The 25,018-nt window shown below is 40.2% G+C and overlaps 1 protein-coding gene across 1 annotated transcript; it reads left to right on the top strand.

Moving 5' to 3' along the window:
• Positions 1 to 12,001: 12,001 nt before the first annotated feature.
• LOC144592267 (uncharacterized) lies at positions 12,002 to 22,528 on the top strand. Its single transcript, XM_078396795.1, has 13 exons — positions 12,002 to 12,511; positions 12,865 to 13,398; positions 13,735 to 14,268; positions 14,610 to 15,146; positions 15,500 to 16,033; positions 16,370 to 16,903; positions 17,245 to 17,781; positions 18,135 to 18,668; positions 19,005 to 19,538; positions 19,880 to 20,227; positions 20,770 to 21,303; positions 21,640 to 22,012; positions 22,515 to 22,528. The coding sequence occupies exons 1-13, from the start codon at positions 12,002 to 12,004 to the stop codon at positions 22,526 to 22,528; spliced, it is 6,057 nt and encodes a 2,018-aa protein (XP_078252921.1).
• Positions 22,529 to 25,018: the final 2,490 nt, after the last annotated feature.

Here is a 25,018-nt window from a genome sequence, read left to right as displayed (position 1 = left end):
TCCAGGTTAATTAGCCACTGTAAATTGTCCTTCGTGTGCAGCAAGCGGATGAGAAAGTGAGATAACATATTGTTTAATGGTCAGCATGGATTTGGTCGGGCAAATGACCCTTTTCCATGCTAATCCTTATGGGAGAGGGTTTTGAGGGTATGAGAGAAGGTCTCGCTCAAGTTGACTGGAGTAGGTTATTTGAGAGGAAAGGAACATCAGCCCAGTGGGGTGTTTTTAAAAGTGTGTTTTTAAAAGTATGGGGTGTTTTTAAAAGTGTGCTGACAAAAGCTCAGAATGACAGAAGGACGGAGAAACTTGGGGCAGTCAATGGAAGTGTCTTGAGAGCAGTCAGTGTTATCGTCGAAGAGGTGCTGAAGGTACAATCGTGCCTGAAGGTGGACAAATCTCCAGGGCCTGATCAGAAATATTCGAGAACATTGTGGGAAATTAGAGAGAAGTTGCAGAGCAAGCCCTGGTTGAAATTTAGGAGTCGTCTTTAAATCCAGGAGAGGGCGGTCACGGTGGCGCAGCGGTAGATTTGCTGCCTTACAGCGTTTGCAGCGCCGGAGACCCGGGTTCAATCCCGAGTACAGGTGCTGTCTGTACGGAGTTTTACGTTCTCCCCGTAACCGCGTGGGCTTTCTCTGAGATCTTCGGTTTCCTCCCACACTCCAAAGACGAACAGATATGTGGGTTAATTGGCTTGGCATATGTATAAAATTCTCCCTAGTGTGTGTAGGATAGTGTTAATGTGCGGGGATCGTTGGTCTTTAGTTTAGTTTAGAAATACAGTGCGGAAACAGGCCCTTCGGCCCTCCGAGTCCGCACCGACCAGTCATCCCCGCACATTAACGCTATCACACAAGGGACAATTTTACATATACAGCAAGCCATACCTGAACATCTGAAGTGTGGGAGGAAACCAAAGATATCAGAGAAAACCCATGCGTTCATGGGGAGAACATACAAACTCCATACAGCCAGCACCCATAGTCTGGATCGAACCCGGGTCTACGACGCTGCAAGCGCTGTAAGGCAGCAGCTCTACCGCTGCGCCACCGTGGTCGGTGAGGACTCGGTTAGCCGAAGAGCCTGTTTCCGCGCTGGATCTCCAAACTAAATTAAACTAAACTAAACTAAAGGTGCCGGAAGACTGGAGGGTGGCAAAATGTTGTGTCTCTAATCAAGAAGGGCTGCAAACAAAATGCTGGGAATTATAGGCCAGTGAGCTTAACATCTGTAGTCAGAAAGTTACTATGTAGTATCCTGAGGAATAGCATTTACAAGCATTTGGACGGACAAGGGCTGATTAGGGATAGTCAGCATAGTTTTGTACTTGGGAGGACGTGTCTCACAAATCTGATTGAGTTTTTTTTAAGACGTGACGGTTTTGCAGATAGTGATGATGGTTGTGAAAAGTTGCAGCAGGATCTTGATCGATTGGCCAGGTAGGTTGAGGAATGGTTGATGGATTTTGATACAGAGAAATGTGAGGTGTTGCATTTTGGGAAGTGTACTACGGGCAGGACCTACGCGGTGAACGGGAGGGCTGTGGGGAGTGTTGGAGAGCAGAAGAGTGCAGGTGCATGGTTCCTTGAAGGTCGAGTTGCAGGTTGATAAGGTGGTCAAAAAGGCTTTTGGCACATTGGCCTTCATCAGTCAGAGTATTGAGTATAGATGTTGAGAGGTCATGTTGCAGTTGTATAAGACGTTGGTGAGACTGCATTTAGAGTATTGTGTTCTGTTGTGTGCACCATGTTATTGGAAAGATGTCAAGCTGGAAAGGGTACAGAGAAGATTTAAGAAGATGTTGCCAGGATTAGAGGTTATAGACAATAGACAATAGGTGCAGGAGTCGGCCATTCGGCTCTTCGAGCCAGCACCACCATTCAATGTGATCATGGCTGATCATTCCCATTTCTCAATCAGTACCCTGTTCCTGCCTTCTCCCCATACCCCCTGACTCCGCTATCCTTAAGAGCTCTATCTAGCTCTCTCTTGAAAGCATCCAGATAATTGGCCTCCACTGCCTTCTGAGGCAGAGAATTCCACAGATTTACAACTCTCTGACTGAAAAAGTTTTTCCTCATCTCCGTTCTAAATGGCCTACCCCTTATTCTTAAACTGTGGCCCCTGGTTCTGGACTCCCTTGACACTGGGAACATGTTTCCTGCCTCTAACATGTCCAACCCCTTAATAATCTTATAAGTTTCGATAAGATCCCCTCTCATCCTTCTAAATTCCAGTGTATACATGCCTAGTCGCTCCAGTCTTTCAACATATGACAGTCTCGCTATTCCGGGAATTAACCTAGTAAACCTATGCTGCACACCCTCAATAGCAAGAATATCCTTCCTCAAATTTGGAGACCAAAACTGCACACAGTACTCCAGGTGCGATCTCACTAGGGTCCTGTACAACTGCAGAAGGACCTATTTGCTCCTATACTCAACTCCTCTTGTTATGGCCAACATTCCATTGGCTTTCTTCACTGCCTGCTGTACCTGCATGCTTCCTTTCAGTGACTGATGCACGAGGACACCCAGATCCCGTTGTACGTCCCCTTTTCCTAACTTGACACCATTCAGATAATAATCTGCCTTCCTATTCTTACCACCAAAGTGGATAACCTCACACTTATCCACATTAAACTGCATCTGCCATGCATCCGCCCACTCACACAACCTGTCCAAGTCACCTTGCAACCTCATAGCATCTTCCTCACAGTGCACACTGCCACCCAGCTTTGTATCATCTGCAAATTTGCTAATGGTACTATTAATCCCTTCATCCGTCATTAATGTTCTGAGCTATAGAGAGAGGTTGAATAGGCTAGGTCTCTATTCCTTGGTGTGCAGGAGGATGAGGGGTGTTCTTTTAGAGGTGTATAAAATGATGACAGGAATAGATTGGGTAGATGTACAGCCTCTTGCCCAGAGTAGGTGATTCGAGGACCAGGGGATCTTGATTTAAGGTGAAGAGAAAAAGATTTAAAGGAATCTGAGGAGTAACCTTTTCACACAAAGCGTGGTGGGTGTATGGAACAAGCTGCCAGAGGAGGTAGTTGAGGCTGGGACTATCCCAACGTTTAAGAAACAGACAGCTACATGGATAGGATAGGTTTGGAGGAATATGGACCAAACACAGGCAGGTGGGACTAGTGTAGCTGGGACATGTTGGCCGGTTTGGGTAAGTTGGGCTGAAGGGTCTATTTCCACAATGTATCACTCTATAATTCTAATCAAACAATTATTTCAACTTGTATAATTCATGATAGGACTATCACTATTGATAATGTTGCTTCTTGTAATCAATAATTTGGTTCTGACCATGGAATTTTATGTTGTTTTATTTGTCATTAATGTAAGTTATTGTGCATTTTCTGGTTAATTTCAATTTTGAAAAGAGAAATAACAATTTGTTATTCTAGTTACAGTCAAAGTTGGAGATACCCAAAAGCTTCCAAGACACATGGTTTTAAAAAATACAGTGGACAATAAGAAGCTTGAGGTAGGTGTCGAGTTCTTTTGTTAAATTTAAAATATCGAACAAGGAAAGATACAGAACAGGAAAAGCCCTTTGGCCCATGATGTTTGTGCCAGTCATGATGCCAATTTAAACTAAAAACATTTCTTCACACAGAGAGTGGTGAGTCTGTGGAATTCTCTGCCACAGAAGGTAGTTGAGGCCAGTTCATTGGCTATATTTAAGAGGGAGTTAGATGTGGCCCTTGTGGCTAAAGGGATCAGGGGGTATGGAGAGAAGGCAGGTACAGGTTACTGAGCTGGATGATCAGCCATGATCATATTGAATGGCGGTGCTGGCTCGAAGGGCCGAATGGCCTACTCCTGCACCTATTTTCTGTTTCTATGTTTCTAAACAGTTGCCTGCAGGTGGCCTGTGTCCCTCCATTTCCTGCCTGTTCATGTGTCTTTCTAAATGCCTCTTAAACGTTGCTATTATATCTGCTTCCACCACTTGCTTGACAGAACCAGTTGAGATGAAGGATAGTCTAATTCCTGGATATATTGCCTGCGAAAGGATTCAGCCATTGGTTCATTTATCTTTCCGGTGAAATTAGAGGGATTTTCAGAGAGTGTGTTGATGGTCCTTTTACAGTGCCTTGAAAAGTCCGCTAGAGGTAGTGCAGGTGTGCGAAGCAGTTGGAAGGAAGAGATTATGTATGCCTGGTAAACCACCAGGTAAACTACCTGGTTATGCCAGGTCTGAGGACTTGATGTTCCTTAAACGACTTGATGATTTCAGTCTTTGACGTCTGCCGTCAGTGAGAGGTGTCTCCTGATATATAGGAAATGGCTACCAGTTTTCCATCATCTTGCAAAGCTTTACATCCAGAGATCCACATGTTGCAGGGGGGCAGGTTGGCCGAGAACTTTCATCTTGCAGATATTGAGCCATCCCCACATGTTTATTCTCAAAATGCGAAAAGGACCAATTTTGCTTTCATTTCTTATGCTCTCAATTTTTTGTTTTTCCCTACTGTTTAATTATCAGAATGAATGTGCTTCTGCACAGCTGATTCCAGTTGGTCCACCGTACCTCTTTTTTCAAGGCACCTAAAACAATGCATATGTTCATTATAGTTTCAGTTTTTGTAAAACCTACAACATGACCCAAGGGCCTTTGTTGAATGGACACTGTGGATATGTACTTATCTATGAGAGACACAAAATGCTGGAGTAACTCTGCAGGACAGGCAGCATCTCCATTCTTTCTCTCCAGGGATGCTACCTGTCACGCTGAGTTACTCCAGCATTTTGTGTCTATCTTCGGTTTAAACCAGCATCTGCTGTTCCTTCCTACACACTGTACTTATCTATGATTGTGCTTATCGATAATATGATTTTAGCGCATTGCATGCAAAACAAAGAATTTTATGATACCTAAGAACATGTGACAATAAAGTATCATTAATTCATTGAATCAATTTTGTGTTGGAACTTAAATGATCAGCAGGCTTACATTTATTTTTCCTTCCCACCTGCCTCCTGTAGGTTGTGCATTTTGTTGTTACAGCTGCAACCTCCCGATTCACACTCTCAGATCGTCTTTTCCCTTTCTCGATAATCTTGTTCAAACTGTATTGAAATAGATTCATTTGCAGCATATGCAACTGATTATTTTGTTCCTCGTCTGATATTCTCTCATGTAACTCATTTGCTTCTTGTTTTACAGTTTTAATTCCTGTTTTCGATTCTTAATCTCTATTTCCCTTTCACATAACTGTCATACAATTGTCTATTGCTGTCTTCTACTAAGCACATTTGATTTATTAGTCCTTCTTGATAAACTAAATCACAGGACTCACGGCCTGAACTTAAATACTAACTGTGCATGGTGAACTAGTAAGATTTACTCAGATGGGGGGTGGGTTATAATCTTCTCTGAGTTCCAGTTTTCTTTGACATTGTTGTTCCCCGTCTCTCTTTTATACAGTTTCTGCTGATCTAAAATGTTTGTTGACCAGGAATCTCATGACTCAGATCATTTATTCCAAAATTGGCTAAACAAGGCACATTTGTTCCATTGTTCCCGTTTTGATCCTCAATTTCGCAACCTAAGCTTCCATTATGTTGTGCAATATTTCACAAATGGCTCAATAAGATCAGGTGCCTGCCTGGTTCTGCTTCCTCTTTATACCAGGCTAAAGAGTTCATGCAAAGGTGACACCTTTTTTCCAGAATTCGTGTAAAGTTGACTTCTTTTCACATCATGCTCAAAGGTTTGACTGGAGACCATATGGCTAATACTCAAAAAACAACTTTGTCTTAAATGAGCAGTCTCTTATTTTTATACAATTAACTTATTTTTAAACAATCACCCTTAGTTGTAGATCATTCTTCAAGAAGAAATATGCTCTCTACATTCACCACGTCAACAAAGTCCCCTCTCACTCTTCTAAACTTCAGCAGCTGAATGCCTAGTCTTCTGACCTCTCCTCTACATTTTGAACTGTTTTTTTCCAATGCGTTTACTAAGGGGGGCAATACTGTAGATAGCACTTCAGACGTGGTCTCAAGCAATGCCGCTGCAACTGAAACACCATCTCCCTGCAGTAGCATTCTGTTAACTTTCCTAATTTCCCCCTGTTCTGGCATACTAGCATTTTGTGAATCATGAGCCAGGATCTCAGAGCTCTGCAATCTCTTACCATTTAAATAATTTGCTTTCTTTTTATTTTCCTGCCAAAATGGACAATAGAAGGAATCTATTCTGGTCCATCGAGCCAATGCTGGCTCACAGAGCAATCCTACCTCCCCCATCCCCAAGCTAATTGTGCCCTGTAAAGTACTCCGCCACATTCCAACCCTTTCTTTTGAGATTCTGCCACCCAGCCACATGCTAGGAGCAATTTACAGTGGCCAATGAACCAACCACCAAATGTAGCAAGCAAAGCTTGGATGTATTTATCCAAGTAATTTATATAAATTGGGCCCAACATCCCAAGTCAACACTAAAATAATGGAAGGTACTTATTGGATAGTCTACATACTGTTGCTCAGTTTTGGTTTTTGGCAAAACAACCCCCACCCCACCCTCCCATAGGCCACTCCCCAAGTTAGGGAGAAAGAAGGAATTGAAGGTAGACACAAAATGCTGGAGTAACTCAGCAGGACAGGCAGCATCTCTGAATCATCTCCAGAGATGCTGCCTGTCCCACCGTGTTAGTCCAGCATTTTGTGTCTACCTTCAATTTAAACTAGCATCTGGAGTTCTTTCCTACACAAGAAGGAATTGACTTTGATTTTCCAAGTGCTTAATAGAAGGTAGGCACAGTGTAACCTAAGGCTGAAGAGTAGACTGTGATGACCGAAACTTCAATGGAAGTGATAGAGGTACTTGACTGAAACTAATTGTGAAACACAGAATTTGTTAAGACTGTGTGGGGAGGAGCAATGATCAGCCATGATCATATTGAATGGCAGAGCTAGTTTGATGGACTTGGTGGTCCGCTCCTGCTATTTCCTTGTGTTCATAAGAATCAGCACCATTTTGTAATGAAATTATTCTGAACACCACTTACTGAAAGTTAGACATTTATACTGTAATCTTTTACATGAGCATCACAGCTCATCATAGCACATAACCAGAGGCAACGCATTTCATTATGTTACAGTTGTGCAAGATAGAAGAGAATACTGTATTGTCTAACACATCTAACTTGTCACAGGGAAATTCTTTGCATGCATATCTTGCCACGGTATGCAAATAGTCGGCCATAAAGGGCACTTACAAAGTTACAGATTCTCCCTCTCTCCCCCACCCACCCCGTGCCAGTTTCCCCCATTGTTCTCCCCCTTCCCTCACGGTGGTCCCCGCCATGTCGGTCCCCATTGTCCATTGTTATACTCCCCCCACCCCCCTCGTGACGGTCCCCCCATGCCGGGTCCCCGATGCTCTCCCCCCTCCCTCACGGCGGTCCTCCTTTACTCCTTCCCTTCCCAGAAGTTGCAGAGGCTGCACTTGGAGTACCGTGTTAAGTTTTGGTCACTTTGCTATAGTGCATTGTGCAGTTTTTTCACTATATATAAGGTGCTGCATCAACTTGAAGAGACTATTGTCAATTTTCCCTGTTAATTAATATTAATTATATTTATTTACTGTTTTCATACAAATTCTAGGTTTGCAATAATGATAAAATGGCTGCTACAAGGAGTCATGTTCTTAACAAAGCAGCATCCTTTAAGAGAAAAACAGAAAGCACCCATCAAGCCGAAAGAGATGTACAACCCAACAAAAAGATTCAAAGCTTAGGGACTATGCTTAATATAAATGAAAATCAGCCAAAGCATATTGATGTGAAGCAAAACCAGAGAAGACCTGTAATTCATGACATGGTGGAGTCACAGTCTCAATTTGCTACTCATTCTGGACTACAAATCACACAATCGGACTTTTTTGAAATTCAGACCAAATCTGCCTCTACAACTGTGAACAAGGCTGTGACCAAGCCTGCCAGCGAAAATCCTGTAGTTATTGGTAACGCAACTGGAGCTCAAACATCGCTGAGACGGTCTGCAAGAGCAAGAAATTCAATTAGCGGGTTTACTGTCCAAGCTGAGGACAATTCAGCTACGTCCAAACAATGTCAAAGTGTTTTGTCCATCTCTCACGCTGAAGGAAGCACCATCGAGAGGCTGGTGAGGATGATTTACCCTTCTGCTACAAAAGCTGACACACTGTAGATTGTAGTGAACTTTCCCAGTCACATGCAATGTAGCAAAAACATTTCATTTGCAATTCTTTTGTTGGTTGTTCAAATTATTCAATAACTGTTAAGTAATGCTTAAGTATTTTTTCTTTCCATTCTATTGACTAATTATTCACTATTTGATACTACCCTGTTGAGTGCATTGTGCAGCTTTTTCTATCTATGATGCGCTGTAAACAATTGAAGAGGCTGTTGCTAATTTCCCCTGTTTATTAATATTAATTACATTTATGCACTTTCATACAATTTTAGGATTGCAAGAATGATACAACGGCAATTGTGAGTAGACATAATCTTGGCACAGCAGCATCCATCAAGAGAAAAACAGAAAGCACCCATCAAGCCAAAAGTGATGTCCAACCCAACAAAAAGACACAAACCACAGGGACTAAGCGCAATATAAATGAAAATCAGCCAAAGCATATTGATGTGGAGCAACCCCAGAGAAGACCTGTAATTCTTGTCATGGTGGAGTCACAGTCCCAGTTTGGTACACATTCTGGACAAAAAATCATACAATCCAACTTTTCTGAAATTCAGACCAAATCTGCCTCTACAACTGTGAACGAAGCTGTGACCACACCTGCCGGTAGCAATGTAAGTGTTCAGAACCTGTAGTCATTGCTAATACAACCGTACCTCAAACATCGCTGAGACGGTCTGCAAGATTTAGAAATTCAATTTGCAGTTTTACTGTCCAAGCTGAGGACAGTTCAGCTACGTCCAAACTGTGCCAAAGTGCTTTGTCCATCTCACGCTGAAGGAAGCAACATCGAGAGGACGGTGAGGAAGATTTACCCTTCTGCTACAAAGCCTACATACTGTAGATAGTAGTGAACCTTCCCAGCCACATGCAATGTAGCAAGTGTGCAAAAACATTTCATTTGCAGTGCATCCCTTGGTGTCTGAATTATTTAATAACTTTTAATTAATGCTTAAAATAATAACTTTTTCTTTTCCATTCCCTTTTTTTCTCCCCTATTGATTTTATATTCACTATTTGATACCTCTTCCGCTGAGTGCATTGTGCAGTTATCTTTTGTGTATATTGTGCTGCATAAAGTTGAAGAGCCTGTTGTCAATTTTCCCTGTTGATTAATATTAATTATATCTATTTACTATTTTCTTAGGTTTGCAAGAAAGATAAAAAAGCTACTACGAGTAGTCATGTTCTTGACATATCAGCATCCCTTAAGAGAAAAACAGAAAGCACCCATCAAGCCAAAAGTGATGTACAACCCAACAAAAAGATTCAAACCACAGGGACTAAGCGCAATCCCCATGAAAATCAGCCAAAGCATATTGATTTGGAGCAACCCCAGAGAAGACCTCTAATTCTTGTCATGGTGGAGTCACAGTCCCAGTTTGCTACACATTCTGGACAAAAAATTATACAATCCGACTTTTCTGAAATTCAGACCAAATCTGCTTCTACAACTGTGAACGAAGCTGTGACCACACCTGCCGGTAGCAATGTAAGTGTTCAGAACCCTGTAGTCGTTGTTAATACAACCGTACCTCAAACATCGCTGAGACGGTCTGCAAGATTTAGAAATTCAATTTGCAGTTTTACTGTCCAAGCTGAGGACAATTCATCTACTTCCAAACTGTGCCAAAGTGCTTTGTCCATCTCTCACGCTGAAGGAAGCAACATCGAGAGGCTGGTGAGGAAGATTTACCCTTCTGCTACAAAGCCTACATACTGTAGATAGCCGTGAACTTTCCCAGCCACATGCAATGTAGCAAGTGTGCAAAAACATTTCATTTGCAGTTTTTCCCTTGGTGTTTGAATTATTTAATAACTTTTAATTAATGCTTAAAATAAAAACTTTTTTTTCCATTCCCTTTTTTTCTCCCCTATTGACTTTATATTCACTATTTGATACCTCTTCCGCTGAGTGCATTGTGCAGTTATTTTTTGTGTATATGGTGCTGTCTATAACTGAAGAGCCTGTTGTCAATTTTACCTGTTGATTAATATTAATTATATCTACTGTTTTCATAGGTTTGCAAGAAAGATAAAAAGGCTACTACAAGTAGTCATGTTCTTGACATATCAGCATCCCTTAAGAGAAAAACAGAAAGCACCCATCAAGCCAAAAGTGATGTACAACCCAACAAAAAGATTCAAAGCACAGGGACTAAGCGCAATCCACATGAAAATCAGCCAAAGCATATTGATGTGGAGCAACCCCAGAGAAGACCTGTAACTCATGTTATGGTGGAGTCACAGTCCCAGTTTGCTGCACATTCTGGACAAAAAAACATACAGTCCGACTTTTCTGAAATTCAGACCAAATCTGCCTCTACAACTGTGACTGAGGCTGTGATCAAGCCTGCTGGTAGCAATGTTAGCTTTCAGAATCCTGTTGTCATTGGTAATACAACTGTATCCCAAACATCGCTAAGACGGTCTGCAAGATCTAGAAATTCAATTTGCAGTTTTACTGTCCAAGCTGAGGACAATTCAGCTACGTCCAAACTTTGCCAAAGTGCTTTGTCCATCTCTCACGCTGAAGGAAGCAACATCGAGAGGCTGGTGAGGAAGATTTACCCTTCTGCTACAAAGCCTACATACTGTAGATAGCCGTGAACTTTCCCAGCTACTGTACCTGCAATGTAGCAAGTGTGCAAAAACATCTAATTTGCAGTTGGTTGAATTATTTGATAACTTATAATGCATAAATCTGAACTTTTTCTTTTCCATATTTTTATTTTTCTCCCTTATTAACTTTATATTCACTATTTGATACCACGTTGTTGAGTGCATTGTCCAGTTTTTTTACTATATGTAGGTGCTGTATAAAATTGAAGCACCTGTTGTCAGTTTTCACTGTTAATTACATATTTATTTTCTGTTTTCATACATTTTTAGGTTTTCAAGAATGATAAAATGGCTGCTATGAGTATTCATGATCCTGATACAGCAGCATCCCTCAAGAGAAAAACACAAGGCACTCATCAAGCCAAAAGTGATGTACAACCGAACACAAAGACTCAAAGCGCAGGGACTGTGCATAATGTAAATGAAAATCAGCCAAAGCACATTGATGTCGAGCAACCCCAGAGAAGACCTGTAACTCGTGACATGGTGGAGTCACAGTCCAATTTTGTCACTCATTCTGGACAAAAGATCACACAATCCGACTTTTTTGAAATTCAGACCAAATCTGCCTCCACAACAGTGAACGAAGCTGTGACCAAGCCTGATGGGAGCAATGTTAGTTTTCACAATCCTGCAGTCATTGGTAATACAACTGTACCTGAAACATCGCTGAGAAGGTCTGCAAGATCTAGAAATTCAATTTGCGGGTTTACTGTCCAAGCTGAGGACAATTCCGCTACACCCAAACCATGCCAAAGTGTTTTGTCCATCTCTCATGCTGAAGGAAGCAACATCGAGAGGCTGGTGAGGAAGACTTACCCTTCTGCTATAAAGCCTACATAGATAGCAGTGAACTTTCCCAGCTGCATGTAATGTAACAAGTGTGCAAAAACATTTCATTTGCAGTTCTTTTGTTGATTGGTCGAATAATTTAATATATTTTAATTAATGCCTAATGCGATAACTTTTTATTTTCCAGTCTGTTTTCTCTCCCCTATTGAATTTGTATTCACTATATGATACCACCCTCTTGAGTGCATTGTGCAGTTTTTTACTATATATACGGTGCTGTGAAAAACTGAAGAACCTGTTGTCAATTTTCCCTGTTGATTAATATTAATTATATTTATTTACTGTTTTCGTAGGTTTGCAAGAATGATACATTGGCTACTATGAGTAGTCATGTTCTTGACATATCAGCATCCCTTAAGAGAAAAACAGAAAGCACTCATCAAGCCAAAAGTGATGTACAACCCAACAAAAAGACACAAAGCTCAGGGACTAAGCGCAATCTAAATGAAAATCAGCCAAAGCATATTGATGTGGAGCATCAACCCCAGGGAAGACCTGTAACTCATGTCATGGTGGAGTCACAGTCCACATTTGCTACACATTCTGGACAAGAAATCACACAACCTGGCTTTTTTGAAATTCAGACCAAATCAACCTCGCCAACTGTGAACGAGGCTGTGACCAAACCTGCCAGCGAAAATGTTAGTTTTCAGAATCCTGTAATCATTGCTAATACAACCGTACCTCAAACATCGCAAAGACGGTCTGCAAGAACTAGAAATTCAATTTGCGGTTTTACTGTCCAAGCTGAGGACAATTCAGCTACGTCCAAACTGTGCCAAAGTGTTTTGTCCATCTCTCACGCAGATGGAAGCAACATTGAGAGGCTGGTGAGGAAGATTTACCCTTCTGTTAGAAAGCCTACATTCTGTAGATAGTAGTGGAATTTCCCAGCTACTGTACATGCAATGTAGCAAGTATGCAAAAACATCTAATTTGCAGTTCTTTTGATGGTTGGTTGAATTATTTAATAACTGTTAATGCGTAAATCTTAACTTTTTCTTTTCCGTTTTTATTTTTCTCCCCTATTGACTTTATATTCACTATTTATTACCACATTGTCGAGTGCATTGTCCAGTTTTTTTACTATATATAAGGTGCTATATAAGATTGAAGCGCCTATTGTCAATTTTCGCTGTTAATTAACATTACATATTTATTTTCTGTTTCCATACACTTCTAGGTTTGCAAGAATGATCAAATGGCTGCTCTGAGTATTCATGATCCTGATACAGCAGCATCCCTCAAGAGAAAAACACAAAGCACTCATCAAGCCAAAAGTGATGTACAACCCAACACAAAGACTCAAAGTGCAGGGACTGTGCAAGATATAAATGAAAATCAGCCAAAGCACATTGATGTGGAGCAACCCCAGGGACGACCTGTAACTCGTGACATGGTGGAGTCACAAACCCAGTTTGCTACACATTCTGGACAAGAGATCACACAATCCGACTTTTTAGAAATTCAGACCAAATCTGCCTCTACAACTGTGACTGAGGCTGTGATCAAGCCTGCTGGTAGCAATGTTAGCTTTCAGAATCCTGTTGTCATTGGTAATACAACTGTATCCCAAACATCGCTAAGATGGTCTGCAAGATCTAGAAATTCAATTTGCGGGTTTACTGTCCAAGCTGAGGACAATTCAGCTACGTCCAAACTTTGCCAAAGTGCTTTGTCCACCTCTCACGCTGAAGGAAGCAACATCGAGAGGATGGTGAGGAAGACTTACCCTTCTGCTACAAAGCCTACATACTGTAGATAGTAGTAAACCTTCCCAGCTACTGTACCTGCAATGTAGCAAGTGTGCAAAAACATCTAATTTGCAGTTGGTTGAATTATTTGATAACTTATAATGCATAAATCTGAACTTTTTCTTTTCCATATTTTTATTTTTCTCCCTTATTAACTTTATATTCACTATTTGATACCACGTTGTTGAGTGCATTGTCCAGTTTTTTTACTATATGTAGGTGCTGTATAAAATTGAAGCACCTGTTGTCAGTTTTCACTGTTAATTACATATTTATTTTCTGTTTTCATACATTTTTAGGTTTTCAAGAATGATAAAATGGCTGCTATGAGTATTCATGATCCTGATACAGCAGCATCCCTCAAGAGAAAAACACAAGGCACTCATCAAGCCAAAAGTGATGTACAACCGAACACAAAGACTCAAAGCGCAGGGACTGTGCATAATGTAAATGAAAATCAGCCAAAGCACATTGATGTCGAGCAACCCCAGAGAAGACCTGTAACTCGTGACATGGTGGAGTCACAGTCCAATTTTGTCACTCATTCTGGACAAAAGATCACACAATCCGACTTTTTTGAAATTCAGACCAAATCTGCCTCCACAACAGTGAACGAAGCTGTGACCAAGCCTGATGGGAGCAATGTTAGTTTTCACAATCCTGCAGTCATTGGTAATACAACTGTACCTGAAACATCGCTGAGAAGGTCTGCAAGATCTAGAAATTCAATTTGCGGGTTTACTGTCCAAGCTGAGGACAATTCCGCTACACCCAAACCATGCCAAAGTGTTTTGTCCATCTCTCATGCTGAAGGAAGCAACATCGAGAGGCTGGTGAGGAAGACTTACCCTTCTGCTATAAAGCCTACATAGATAGCAGTGAACTTTCCCAGCTGCATGTAATGTAACAAGTGTGCAAAAACATTTCATTTGCAGTTCTTTTGTTGATTGGTCGAATAATTTAATATATTTTAATTAATGCCTAATGCGATAACTTTTTATTTTCCAGTCTGTTTTCTCTCCCCTATTGAATTTGTATTCACTATATGATACCACCCTCTTGAGTGCATTGTGCAGTTTTTTACTATATATACGGTGCTGTGAAAAACTGAAGAACCTGTTGTCAATTTTCCCTGTTGATTAATATTAATTATATTTATTTACTGTTTTCGTAGGTTTGCAAGAATGATACATTGGCTACTATGAGTAGTCATGTTCTTGACATATCAGCATCCCTTAAGAGAAAAACAGAAAGCACTCATCAAGCCAAAAGTGATGTACAACCCAACAAAAAGACACAAAGCTCAGGGACTAAGCGCAATCTAAATGAAAATCAGCCAAAGCATATTGATGTGGAGCATCAACCCCAGGGAAGACCTGTAACTCATGTCATGGTGGAGTCACAGTCCACATTTGCTACACATTCTGGACAAGAAATCACACAACCTGGCTTTTTTGAAATTCAGACCAAATCAACCTCGCCAACTGTGAACGAGGCTGTGACCAAACCTGCCAGCGAAAATGTTAGTTTTCAGAATCCTGTAATCATTGCTAATACAACCGTACCTCAAACATCGCAAAGACGGTCTGCAAGAACTAGAAATTCAATTTGCGGTTTTACTGTCCAAGCTGAGGACAATTCAGCTACGTCCAAACTGTGCCAAAGTGTTTTGTCCATCTCTCACGCAGATGGAAGCAACATTGAGAGGCTGGTGAGGAAGATTTACCCTTCTGTTAGAAAGCCTACATTCTGTAGATAGTAGTGGAATTTCCCAGCTACTGTACATGCAATGTAGCAAGTATGCAAAAACATCTAATTTGCAGTTCTTTTGATGGTTGGTTGAATTATTTAATAACTGTTAATGCGTAAATCTTAACTTTTTCTTTTCCGTTTTTATTTTTCTCCCCTATTGACTTTATATTCACTATTTATTACCACATTGTCGAGTGCATTGTCCAGTTTTTTTACTATATATAAGGTGCTATATAAGATTGAAGCGCCTATTGTCAATTTTCGCTGTTAATTAACATTACATATTTATTTTCTGTTTCCATACACTTCTAGGTTTGCAAGAATGATCAAATGGCTGCTCTGAGTATTCATGATCCTGATACAGCAGCATCCCTCAAGAGAAAAACACAAAGCACTCATCAAGCCAAAAGTGATGTACAACCCAACACAAAGACTCAAAGTGCAGGGACTGTGCAAGATATAAATGAAAATCAGCCAAAGCACATTGATGTGGAGCAACCCCAGGGACGACCTGTAACTCGTGACATGGTGGAGTCACAAACCCAGTTTGCTACACATTCTGGACAAGAGATCACACAATCCGACTTTTTAGAAATTCAGACCAAATCTGCCTCTACAACTGTGACTGAGGCTGTGATCAAGCCTGCTGGTAGCAATGTTAGCTTTCAGAATCCTGTTGTCATTGGTAATACAACTGTATCCCAAACATCGCTAAGATGGTCTGCAAGATCTAGAAATTCAATTTGCGGGTTTACTGTCCAAGCTGAGGACAATTCAGCTACGTCCAAACTTTGCCAAAGTGCTTTGTCCACCTCTCACGCTGAAGGAAGCAACATCGAGAGGATGGTGAGGAAGACTTACCCTTCTGCTACAAAGCCTACATACTGTAGATAGTAGTAAACCTTCCCAGCTACTGTACCTGCAATGTAGCAAGTGTGCAAAAACATCTAATTTGCAGTTGGTTGAATTATTTGATAACTTATAATGCATAAATCTGAACTTTTTCTTTTCCATATTTTTATTTTTCTCCCTTATTAACTTTATATTCACTATTTGATACCACGTTGTTGAGTGCATTGTCCAGTTTTTTTACTATATGTAGGTGCTGTATAAAATTGAAGCACCTGTTGTCAGTTTTCACTGTTAATTACATATTTATTTTCTGTTTTCATACATTTTTAGGTTTTCAAGAATGATAAAATGGCTGCTATGAGTATTCATGATCCTGATACAGCAGCATCCCTCAAGAGAAAAACACAAGGCACTCATCAAGCCAAAAGTGATGTACAACCGAACACAAAGACTCAAAGCGCAGGGACTGTGCATAATGTAAATGAAAATCAGCCAAAGCACATTGATGTCGAGCAACCCCAGAGAAGACCTGTAACTCGTGACATGGTGGAGTCACAGTCCAATTTTGTCACTCATTCTGGACAAAAGATCACACAATCCGACTTTTTTGAAATTCAGACCAAATCTGCCTCCACAACAGTGAACGAAGCTGTGACCAAGCCTGATGGGAGCAATGTTAGTTTTCACAATCCTGCAGTCATTGGTAATACAACTGTACCTGAAACATCGCTGAGAAGGTCTGCAAGATCTAGAAATTCAATTTGCGGGTTTACTGTCCAAGCTGAGGACAATTCCGCTACACCCAAACCATGCCAAAGTGTTTTGTCCATCTCTCATGCTGAAGGAAGCAACATCGAGAGGCTGGTGAGGAAGACTTACCCTTCTGCTATAAAGCCTACATAGATAGCAGTGAACTTTCCCAGCTGCATGTAATGTAACAAGTGTGCAAAAACATTTCATTTGCAGTTCTTTTGTTGATTGGTCGAATAATTTAATATATTTTAATTAATGCCTAATGCGATAACTTTTTATTTTCCAGTCTGTTTTCTCTCCCCTATTGAATTTGTATTCACTATATGATACCACCCTCTTGAGTGCATTGTGCAGTTTTTTACTATATATACGGTGCTGTGAAAAACTGAAGAACCTGTTGTCAATTTTCCCTGTTGATTAATATTAATTATATTTATTTACTGTTTTCGTAGGTTTGCAAGAATGATACATTGGCTACTATGAGTAGTCATGTTCTTGACATATCAGCATCCCTTAAGAGAAAAACAGAAAGCACTCATCAAGCCAAAAGTGATGTACAACCCAACAAAAAGACACAAAGCTCAGGGACTAAGCGCAATCTAAATGAAAATCAGCCAAAGCATATTGATGTGGAGCATCAACCCCAGGGAAGACCTGTAACTCATGTCATGGTGGAGTCACAGTCCACATTTGCTACACATTCTGGACAAGAAATCACACAACCTGGCTTTTTTGAAATTCAGACCAAATCAACCTCGCCAACTGTGAACGAGGCTGTGACCAAACCTGCCAGCGAAAATGTTAGTTTTCAGAATCCTGTAATCATTGCTAATACAACCGTACCTCAAACATCGCAAAGACGGTCTGCAAGAACTAGAAATTCAATTTGCGGTTTTACTGTCCAAGCTGAGGACAATTCAGCTACGTCCAAACTGTGCCAAAGTGTTTTGTCCATCTCTCACGCAGATGGAAGCAACATTGAGAGGCTGGTGAGGAAGATTTACCCTTCTGTTAGAAAGCCTACATTCTGTAGATAGTAGTGGAATTTCCCAGCTACTGTACATGCAATGTAGCAAGTATGCAAAAACATCTAATTTGCAGTTCTTTTGATGGTTGGTTGAATTATTTAATAACTGTTAATGCGTAAATCTTAACTTTTTCTTTTCCGTTTTTATTTTTCTCCCCTATTGACTTTATATTCACTATTTATTACCACATTGTCGAGTGCATTGTCCAGTTTTTTTACTATATATAAGGTGCTATATAAGATTGAAGCGCCTATTGTCAATTTTCGCTGTTAATTAACATTACATATTTATTTTCTGTTTCCATACACTTCTAGGTTTGCAAGAATGATCAAATGGCTGCTCTGAGTATTCATGATCCTGATACAGCAGCATCCCTCAAGAGAAAAACACAAAGCACTCATCAAGCCAAAAGTGATGTACAACCCAACACAAAGACTCAAAGTGCAGGGACTGTGCAAGATATAAATGAAAATCAGCCAAAGCACATTGATGTGGAGCAACCCCAGGGACGACCTGTAACTCGTGACATGGTGGAGTCACAAACCCAGTTTGCTACACATTCTGGACAAGAGATCACACAATCCGACTTTTTAGAAATTCAGACCAAATCTGCCTCTACAACTGTGACTGAGGCTGTGATCAAGCCTGCTGGTAGCAATGTTAGCTTTCAGAATCCTGTTGTCATTGGTAATACAACTGTATCCCAAACATCGCTAAGATGGTCTGCAAGATCTAGAAATTCAATTTGCGGGTTTACTGTCCAAGCTGAGGACAATTCAGCTACGTCCAAACTTTGCCAAAGTGCTTTGTCCACCTCTCACGCTGAAGGAAGCAACATCGAGAGGATGGTGAGGAAGACTTACCCTTCTGCTACAAAGCCTACATACTGTAGATAGTAGTAAACCTTCCCAGCTACTGTACCTGCAATGTAGCAAGTGTGCAAAAACATCTAATTTGCAGTTGGTTGAATTATTTGATAACTTATAATGCATAAATCTGAACTTTTTCTTTTCCATATTTTTATTTTTCTCCCTTATTAACTTTATATTCACTATTTGATACCACGTTGTTGAGTGCATTGTCCAGTTTTTTTACTATATGTAGGTGCTGTATAAAATTGAAGCACCTGTTGTCAGTTTTCACTGTTAATTACATATTTATTTTCTGTTTTCATACATTTTTAGGTTTTCAAGAATGATAAAATGGCTGCTATGAGTATTCATGATCCTGATACAGCAGCATCCCTCAAGAGAAAAACACAAGGCACTCATCAAGCCAAAAGTGATGTACAACCGAACACAAAGACTCAAAGCGCAGGGACTGTGCATAATGTAAATGAAAATCAGCCAAAGCACATTGATGTCGAGCAACCCCAGAGAAGACCTGTAACTCGTGACATGGTGGAGTCACAGTCCAATTTTGTCACTCATTCTGGACAAAAGATCACACAATCCGACTTTTTTGAAATTCAGACCAAATCTGCCTCCACAACAGTGAACGAAGCTGTGACCAAGCCTGATGGGAGCAATGTTAGTTTTCACAATCCTGCAGTCATTGGTAATACAACTGTACCTGAAACATCGCTGAGAAGGTCTGCAAGATCTAGAAATTCAATTTGCGGGTTTACTGTCCAAGCTGAGGACAATTCCGCTATACCCAAACCATGCCAAAGTGTTTTGTCCATCTCTCATGCTGAAGGAAGCAACATCGAGAGGCTGGTGAGGAAGACTTACCCTTCTGCTATAAAGCCTACATAGATAGCAGTGAACTTTCCCAGCTGCATGTAATGTAACAAGTGTGCAAAAACATTTCATTTGCAGTTCTTTTGTTGATTGGTCGAATAATTTAATATATTTTAATTAATGCCTAATGCGATAACTTTTTATTTTCCAGTCTGTTTTCTCTCCCCTATTGAATTTATATTCACTATATGATACCACCCTCTTGAGTGCATTGTGCAGTTTTTTACTATATATACGGTGCTGTGAAAAACTGAAGAACCTGTTGTCAATTTTCCCTGTTGATTAATATTAATTATATTTATTTACTGTTTTCGTAGGTTTGCAAGAATGATACATTGGCTACTATGAGTAGTCATGTTCTTGACATATCAGCATCCCTTAAGAGAAAAACAGAAAGCACTCATCAAGCCAAAAGTGATGTACAACCCAACAAAAAGACACAAAGCTCAGGGACTAAGCGCAATCTAAATGAAAATCAGCCAAAGCATATTGATGTGGAGCATCAACCCCAGGGAAGACCTGTAACTCATGTCATGGTGGAGTCACAGTCCACATTTGCTACACATTCTGGACAAGAAATCACACAACCTGGCTTTTTTGAAATTCAGACCAAATCAACCTCGCCAACTGTGAACGAGGCTGTGACCAAACCTGCCAGCGAAAATGTTAGTTTTCAGAATCCTGTAATCATTGCTAATACAACCGTACCTCAAACATCGCAAAGACGGTCTGCAAGAACTAGAAATTCAATTTGCGGTTTTACTGTCCAAGCTGAGGACAATTCAGCTACGTCCAAACTGTGCCAAAGTGTTTTGTCCATCTCTCACGCAGATGGAAGCAACATTGAGAGGCTGGTGAGGAAGATTTACCCTTCTGTTAGAAAGCCTACATTCTGTAGATAGTAGTGGAATTTCCCAGCTACTGTACATGCAATGTAGCAAGTATGCAAAAACATCTAATTTGCAGTTCTTTTGATGGTTGGTTGAATTATTTAATAACTGTTAATGCGTAAATCTTAACTTTTTCTTTTCCGTTTTTATTTTTCTCCCCTATTGACTTTATATTCACTATTTATTACCACATTGTCGAGTGCATTGTCCAGTTTTTTTACTATATATAAGGTGCTATATAAGATTGAAGCGCCTATTGTCAATTTTCGCTGTTAATTAACATTACATATTTATTTTCTGTTTCCATACACTTCTAGGTTTGCAAGAATGATCAAATGGCTGCTCTGAGTATTCATGATCCTGATACAGCAGCATCCCTCAAGAGAAAAACACAAAGCACTCATCAAGCCAAAAGTGATGTACAACCCAACACAAAGACTCAAAGTGCAGGGACTGTGCAAGATATAAATGAAAATCAGCCAAAGCACATTGATGTGGAGCAACCCCAGGGACGACCTGTAACTCGTGACATGGTGGAGTCACAAACCCAGTTTGCTACACATTCTGGACAAGAGATCACACAATCCGACTTTTTAGAAATTCAGACCAAATCTGCCTCTACAACTGTGACTGAGGCTGTGATCAAGCCTGCTGGTAGCAATGTTAGCTTTCAGAATCCTGTTGTCATTGGTAATACAACTGTATCCCAAACATCGCTAAGATGGTCTGCAAGATCTAGAAATTCAATTTGCGGGTTTACTGTCCAAGCTGAGGACAATTCAGCTACGTCCAAACTTTGCCAAAGTGCTTTGTCCACCTCTCACGCTGAAGGAAGCAACATCGAGAGGATGGTGAGGAAGACTTACCCTTCTGCTACAAAGCCTACATACTGTAGATAGTAGTAAACCTTCCCAGCTACTGTACCTGCAATGTAGCAAGTGTGCAAAAACATCTAATTTGCAGTTGGTTGAATTATTTGATAACTTATAATGCATAAATCTGAACTTTTTCTTTTCCATATTTTTATTTTTCTCCCTTATTAACTTTATATTCACTATTTGATACCACGTTGTTGAGTGCATTGTCCAGTTTTTTTACTATATGTAGGTGCTGTATAAAATTGAAGCACCTGTTGTCAGTTTTCACTGTTAATTACATATTTATTTTCTGTTTTCATACATTTTTAGGTTTTCAAGAATGATAAAATGGCTGCTATGAGTATTCATGATCCTGATACAGCAGCATCCCTCAAGAGAAAAACACAAGGCACTCATCAAGCCAAAAGTGATGTACAACCGAACACAAAGACTCAAAGCGCAGGGACTGTGCATAATGTAAATGAAAATCAGCCAAAGCACATTGATGTCGAGCAACCCCAGAGAAGACCTGTAACTCGTGACATGGTGGAGTCACAGTCCAATTTTGTCACTCATTCTGGACAAAAGATCACACAATCCGACTTTTTTGAAATTCAGACCAAATCTGCCTCCACAACAGTGAACGAAGCTGTGACCAAGCCTGATGGGAGCAATGTTAGTTTTCACAATCCTGCAGTCATTGGTAATACAACTGTACCTGAAACATCGCTGAGAAGGTCTGCAAGATCTAGAAATTCAATTTGCGGGTTTACTGTCCAAGCTGAGGACAATTCCGCTACACCCAAACCATGCCAAAGTGTTTTGTCCATCTCTCATGCTGAAGGAAGCAACATCGAGAGGCTGGTGAGGAAGACTTACCCTTCTGCTATAAAGCCTACATAGATAGCAGTGAACTTTCCCAGCTGCATGTAATGTAACAAGTGTGCAAAAACATTTCATTTGCAGTTCTTTTGTTGATTGGTCGAATAATTTAATATATTTTAATTAATGCCTAATGCGATAACTTTTTATTTTCCAGTCTGTTTTCTCTCCCCTATTGAATTTGTATTCACTATATGATACCACCCTCTTGAGTGCATTGTGCAGTTTTTTACTATATATACGGTGCTGTGAAAAACTGAAGAACCTGTTGTCAATTTTCCCTGTTGATTAATATTAATTATATTTATTTACTGTTTTCGTAGGTTTGCAAGAATGATACATTGGCTACTATGAGTAGTCATGTTCTTGACATATCAGCATCCCTTAAGAGAAAAACAGAAAGCACTCATCAAGCCAAAAGTGATGTACAACCCAACAAAAAGACACAAAGCTCAGGGACTAAGCGCAATCTAAATGAAAATCAGCCAAAGCATATTGATGTGGAGCATCAACCCCAGGGAAGACCTGTAACTCATGTCATGGTGGAGTCACAGTCCACATTTGCTACACATTCTGGACAAGAAATCACACAACCTGGCTTTTTTGAAATTCAGACCAAATCAACCTCGCCAACTGTGAACGAGGCTGTGACCAAACCTGCCAGCGAAAATGTTAGTTTTCAGAATCCTGTAATCATTGCTAATACAACCGTACCTCAAACATCGCAAAGACGGTCTGCAAGAACTAGAAATTCAATTTGCGGTTTTACTGTCCAAGCTGAGGACAATTCAGCTACGTCCAAACTGTGCCAAAGTGTTTTGTCCATCTCTCACGCAGATGGAAGCAACATTGAGAGGCTGGTGAGGAAGATTTACCCTTCTGTTAGAAAGCCTACATTCTGTAGATAGTAGTGGAATTTCCCAGCTACTGTACATGCAATGTAGCAAGTATGCAAAAACATCTAATTTGCAGTTCTTTTGATGGTTGGTTGAATTATTTAATAACTGTTAATGCGTAAATCTTAACTTTTTCTTTTCCGTTTTTATTTTTCTCCCCTATTGACTTTATATTCACTATTTATTACCACATTGTCGAGTGCATTGTCCAGTTTTTTTACTATATATAAGGTGCTATATAAGATTGAAGCGCCTATTGTCAATTTTCGCTGTTAATTAACATTACATATTTATTTTCTGTTTCCATACACTTCTAGGTTTGCAAGAATGATCAAATGGCTGCTCTGAGTATTCATGATCCTGATACAGCAGCATCCCTCAAGAGAAAAACACAAAGCACTCATCAAGCCAAAAGTGATGTACAACCCAACACAAAGACTCAAAGTGCAGGGACTGTGCAAGATATAAATGAAAATCAGCCAAAGCACATTGATGTGGAGCAACCCCAGGGACGACCTGTAACTCGTGACATGGTGGAGTCACAAACCCAGTTTGCTACACATTCTGGACAAGAGATCACACAATCCGACTTTTTAGAAATTCAGACCAAATCTGCCTCTACAACTGTGACTGAGGCTGTGAAGCCTGCTGGTAGCAATGTTAGCTTTCAGAATCCTGTTGTCATTGGTAATACAACTGTATCCCAAACATCGCTAAGATGGTCTGCAAGATCTAGAAATTCAATTTGCGGGTTTACTGTCCAAGCTGAGGACAATTCAGCTACGTCCAAACTTTGCCAAAGTGCTTTGTCCACCTCTCACGCTGAAGGAAGCAACATCGAGAGGATGGTGAGGAAGACTTACCCTTCTGCTACAAAGCCTACATACTGTAGATAGTAGTAAACCTTCCCAGCTACTGTACCTGCAATGTAGCAAGTGTGCAAAAACATCTAATTTGCAGTTGGTTGAATTATTTGATAACTTATAATGCATAAATCTGAACTTTTTCTTTTCCATATTTTTATTTTTCTCCCTTATTAACTTTATATTCACTATTTGATACCACGTTGTTGAGTGCATTGTCCAGTTTTTTTACTATATGTAGGTGCTGTATAAAATTGAAGCACCTGTTGTCAGTTTTCACTGTTAATTACATATTTATTTTCTGTTTTCATACATTTTTAGGTTTTCAAGAATGATAAAATGGCTGCTATGAGTATTCATGATCCTGATACAGCAGCATCCCTCAAGAGAAAAACACAAGGCACTCATCAAGCCAAAAGTGATGTACAACCGAACACAAAGACTCAAAGCGCAGGGACTGTGCATAATGTAAATGAAAATCAGCCAAAGCACATTGATGTCGAGCAACCCCAGAGAAGACCTGTAACTCGTGACATGGTGGAGTCACAGTCCAATTTTGTCACTCATTCTGGACAAAAGATCACACAATCCGACTTTTTTGAAATTCAGACCAAATCTGCCTCCACAACAGTGAACGAAGCTGTGACCAAGCCTGATGGGAGCAATGTTAGTTTTCACAATCCTGCAGTCATTGGTAATACAACTGTACCTGAAACATCGCTGAGAAGGTCTGCAAGATCTAGAAATTCAATTTGCGGGTTTACTGTCCAAGCTGAGGACAATTCCGCTACACCCAAACCATGCCAAAGTGTTTTGTCCATCTCTCATGCTGAAGGAAGCAACATTGAGAGGCTGGTGAGGAAGACTTACCCTTCTGCTATAAAGCCTACATAGATAGCAGTGAACTTTCCCAGCTGCATGTAATGTAACAAGTGTGCAAAAACATTTCATTTGCAGTTCTTTTGTTGATTGGTCGAATAATTTAATATATTTTAATTAATGCCTAATGCGATAACTTTTTATTTTCCAGTCTGTTTTCTCTCCCCTATTGAATTTGTATTCACTATA

This window comes from Rhinoraja longicauda, chromosome 3 (assembly GCF_053455715.1).
Source record: "Rhinoraja longicauda isolate Sanriku21f chromosome 3, sRhiLon1.1, whole genome shotgun sequence".
Classification (NCBI taxonomy): Eukaryota; Metazoa; Chordata; class Chondrichthyes; order Rajiformes; family Arhynchobatidae; genus Rhinoraja; species Rhinoraja longicauda.
Note: the sequence above shows the minus strand (reverse complement) of the source record. Positions and strands in the feature narration are given on the sequence as shown.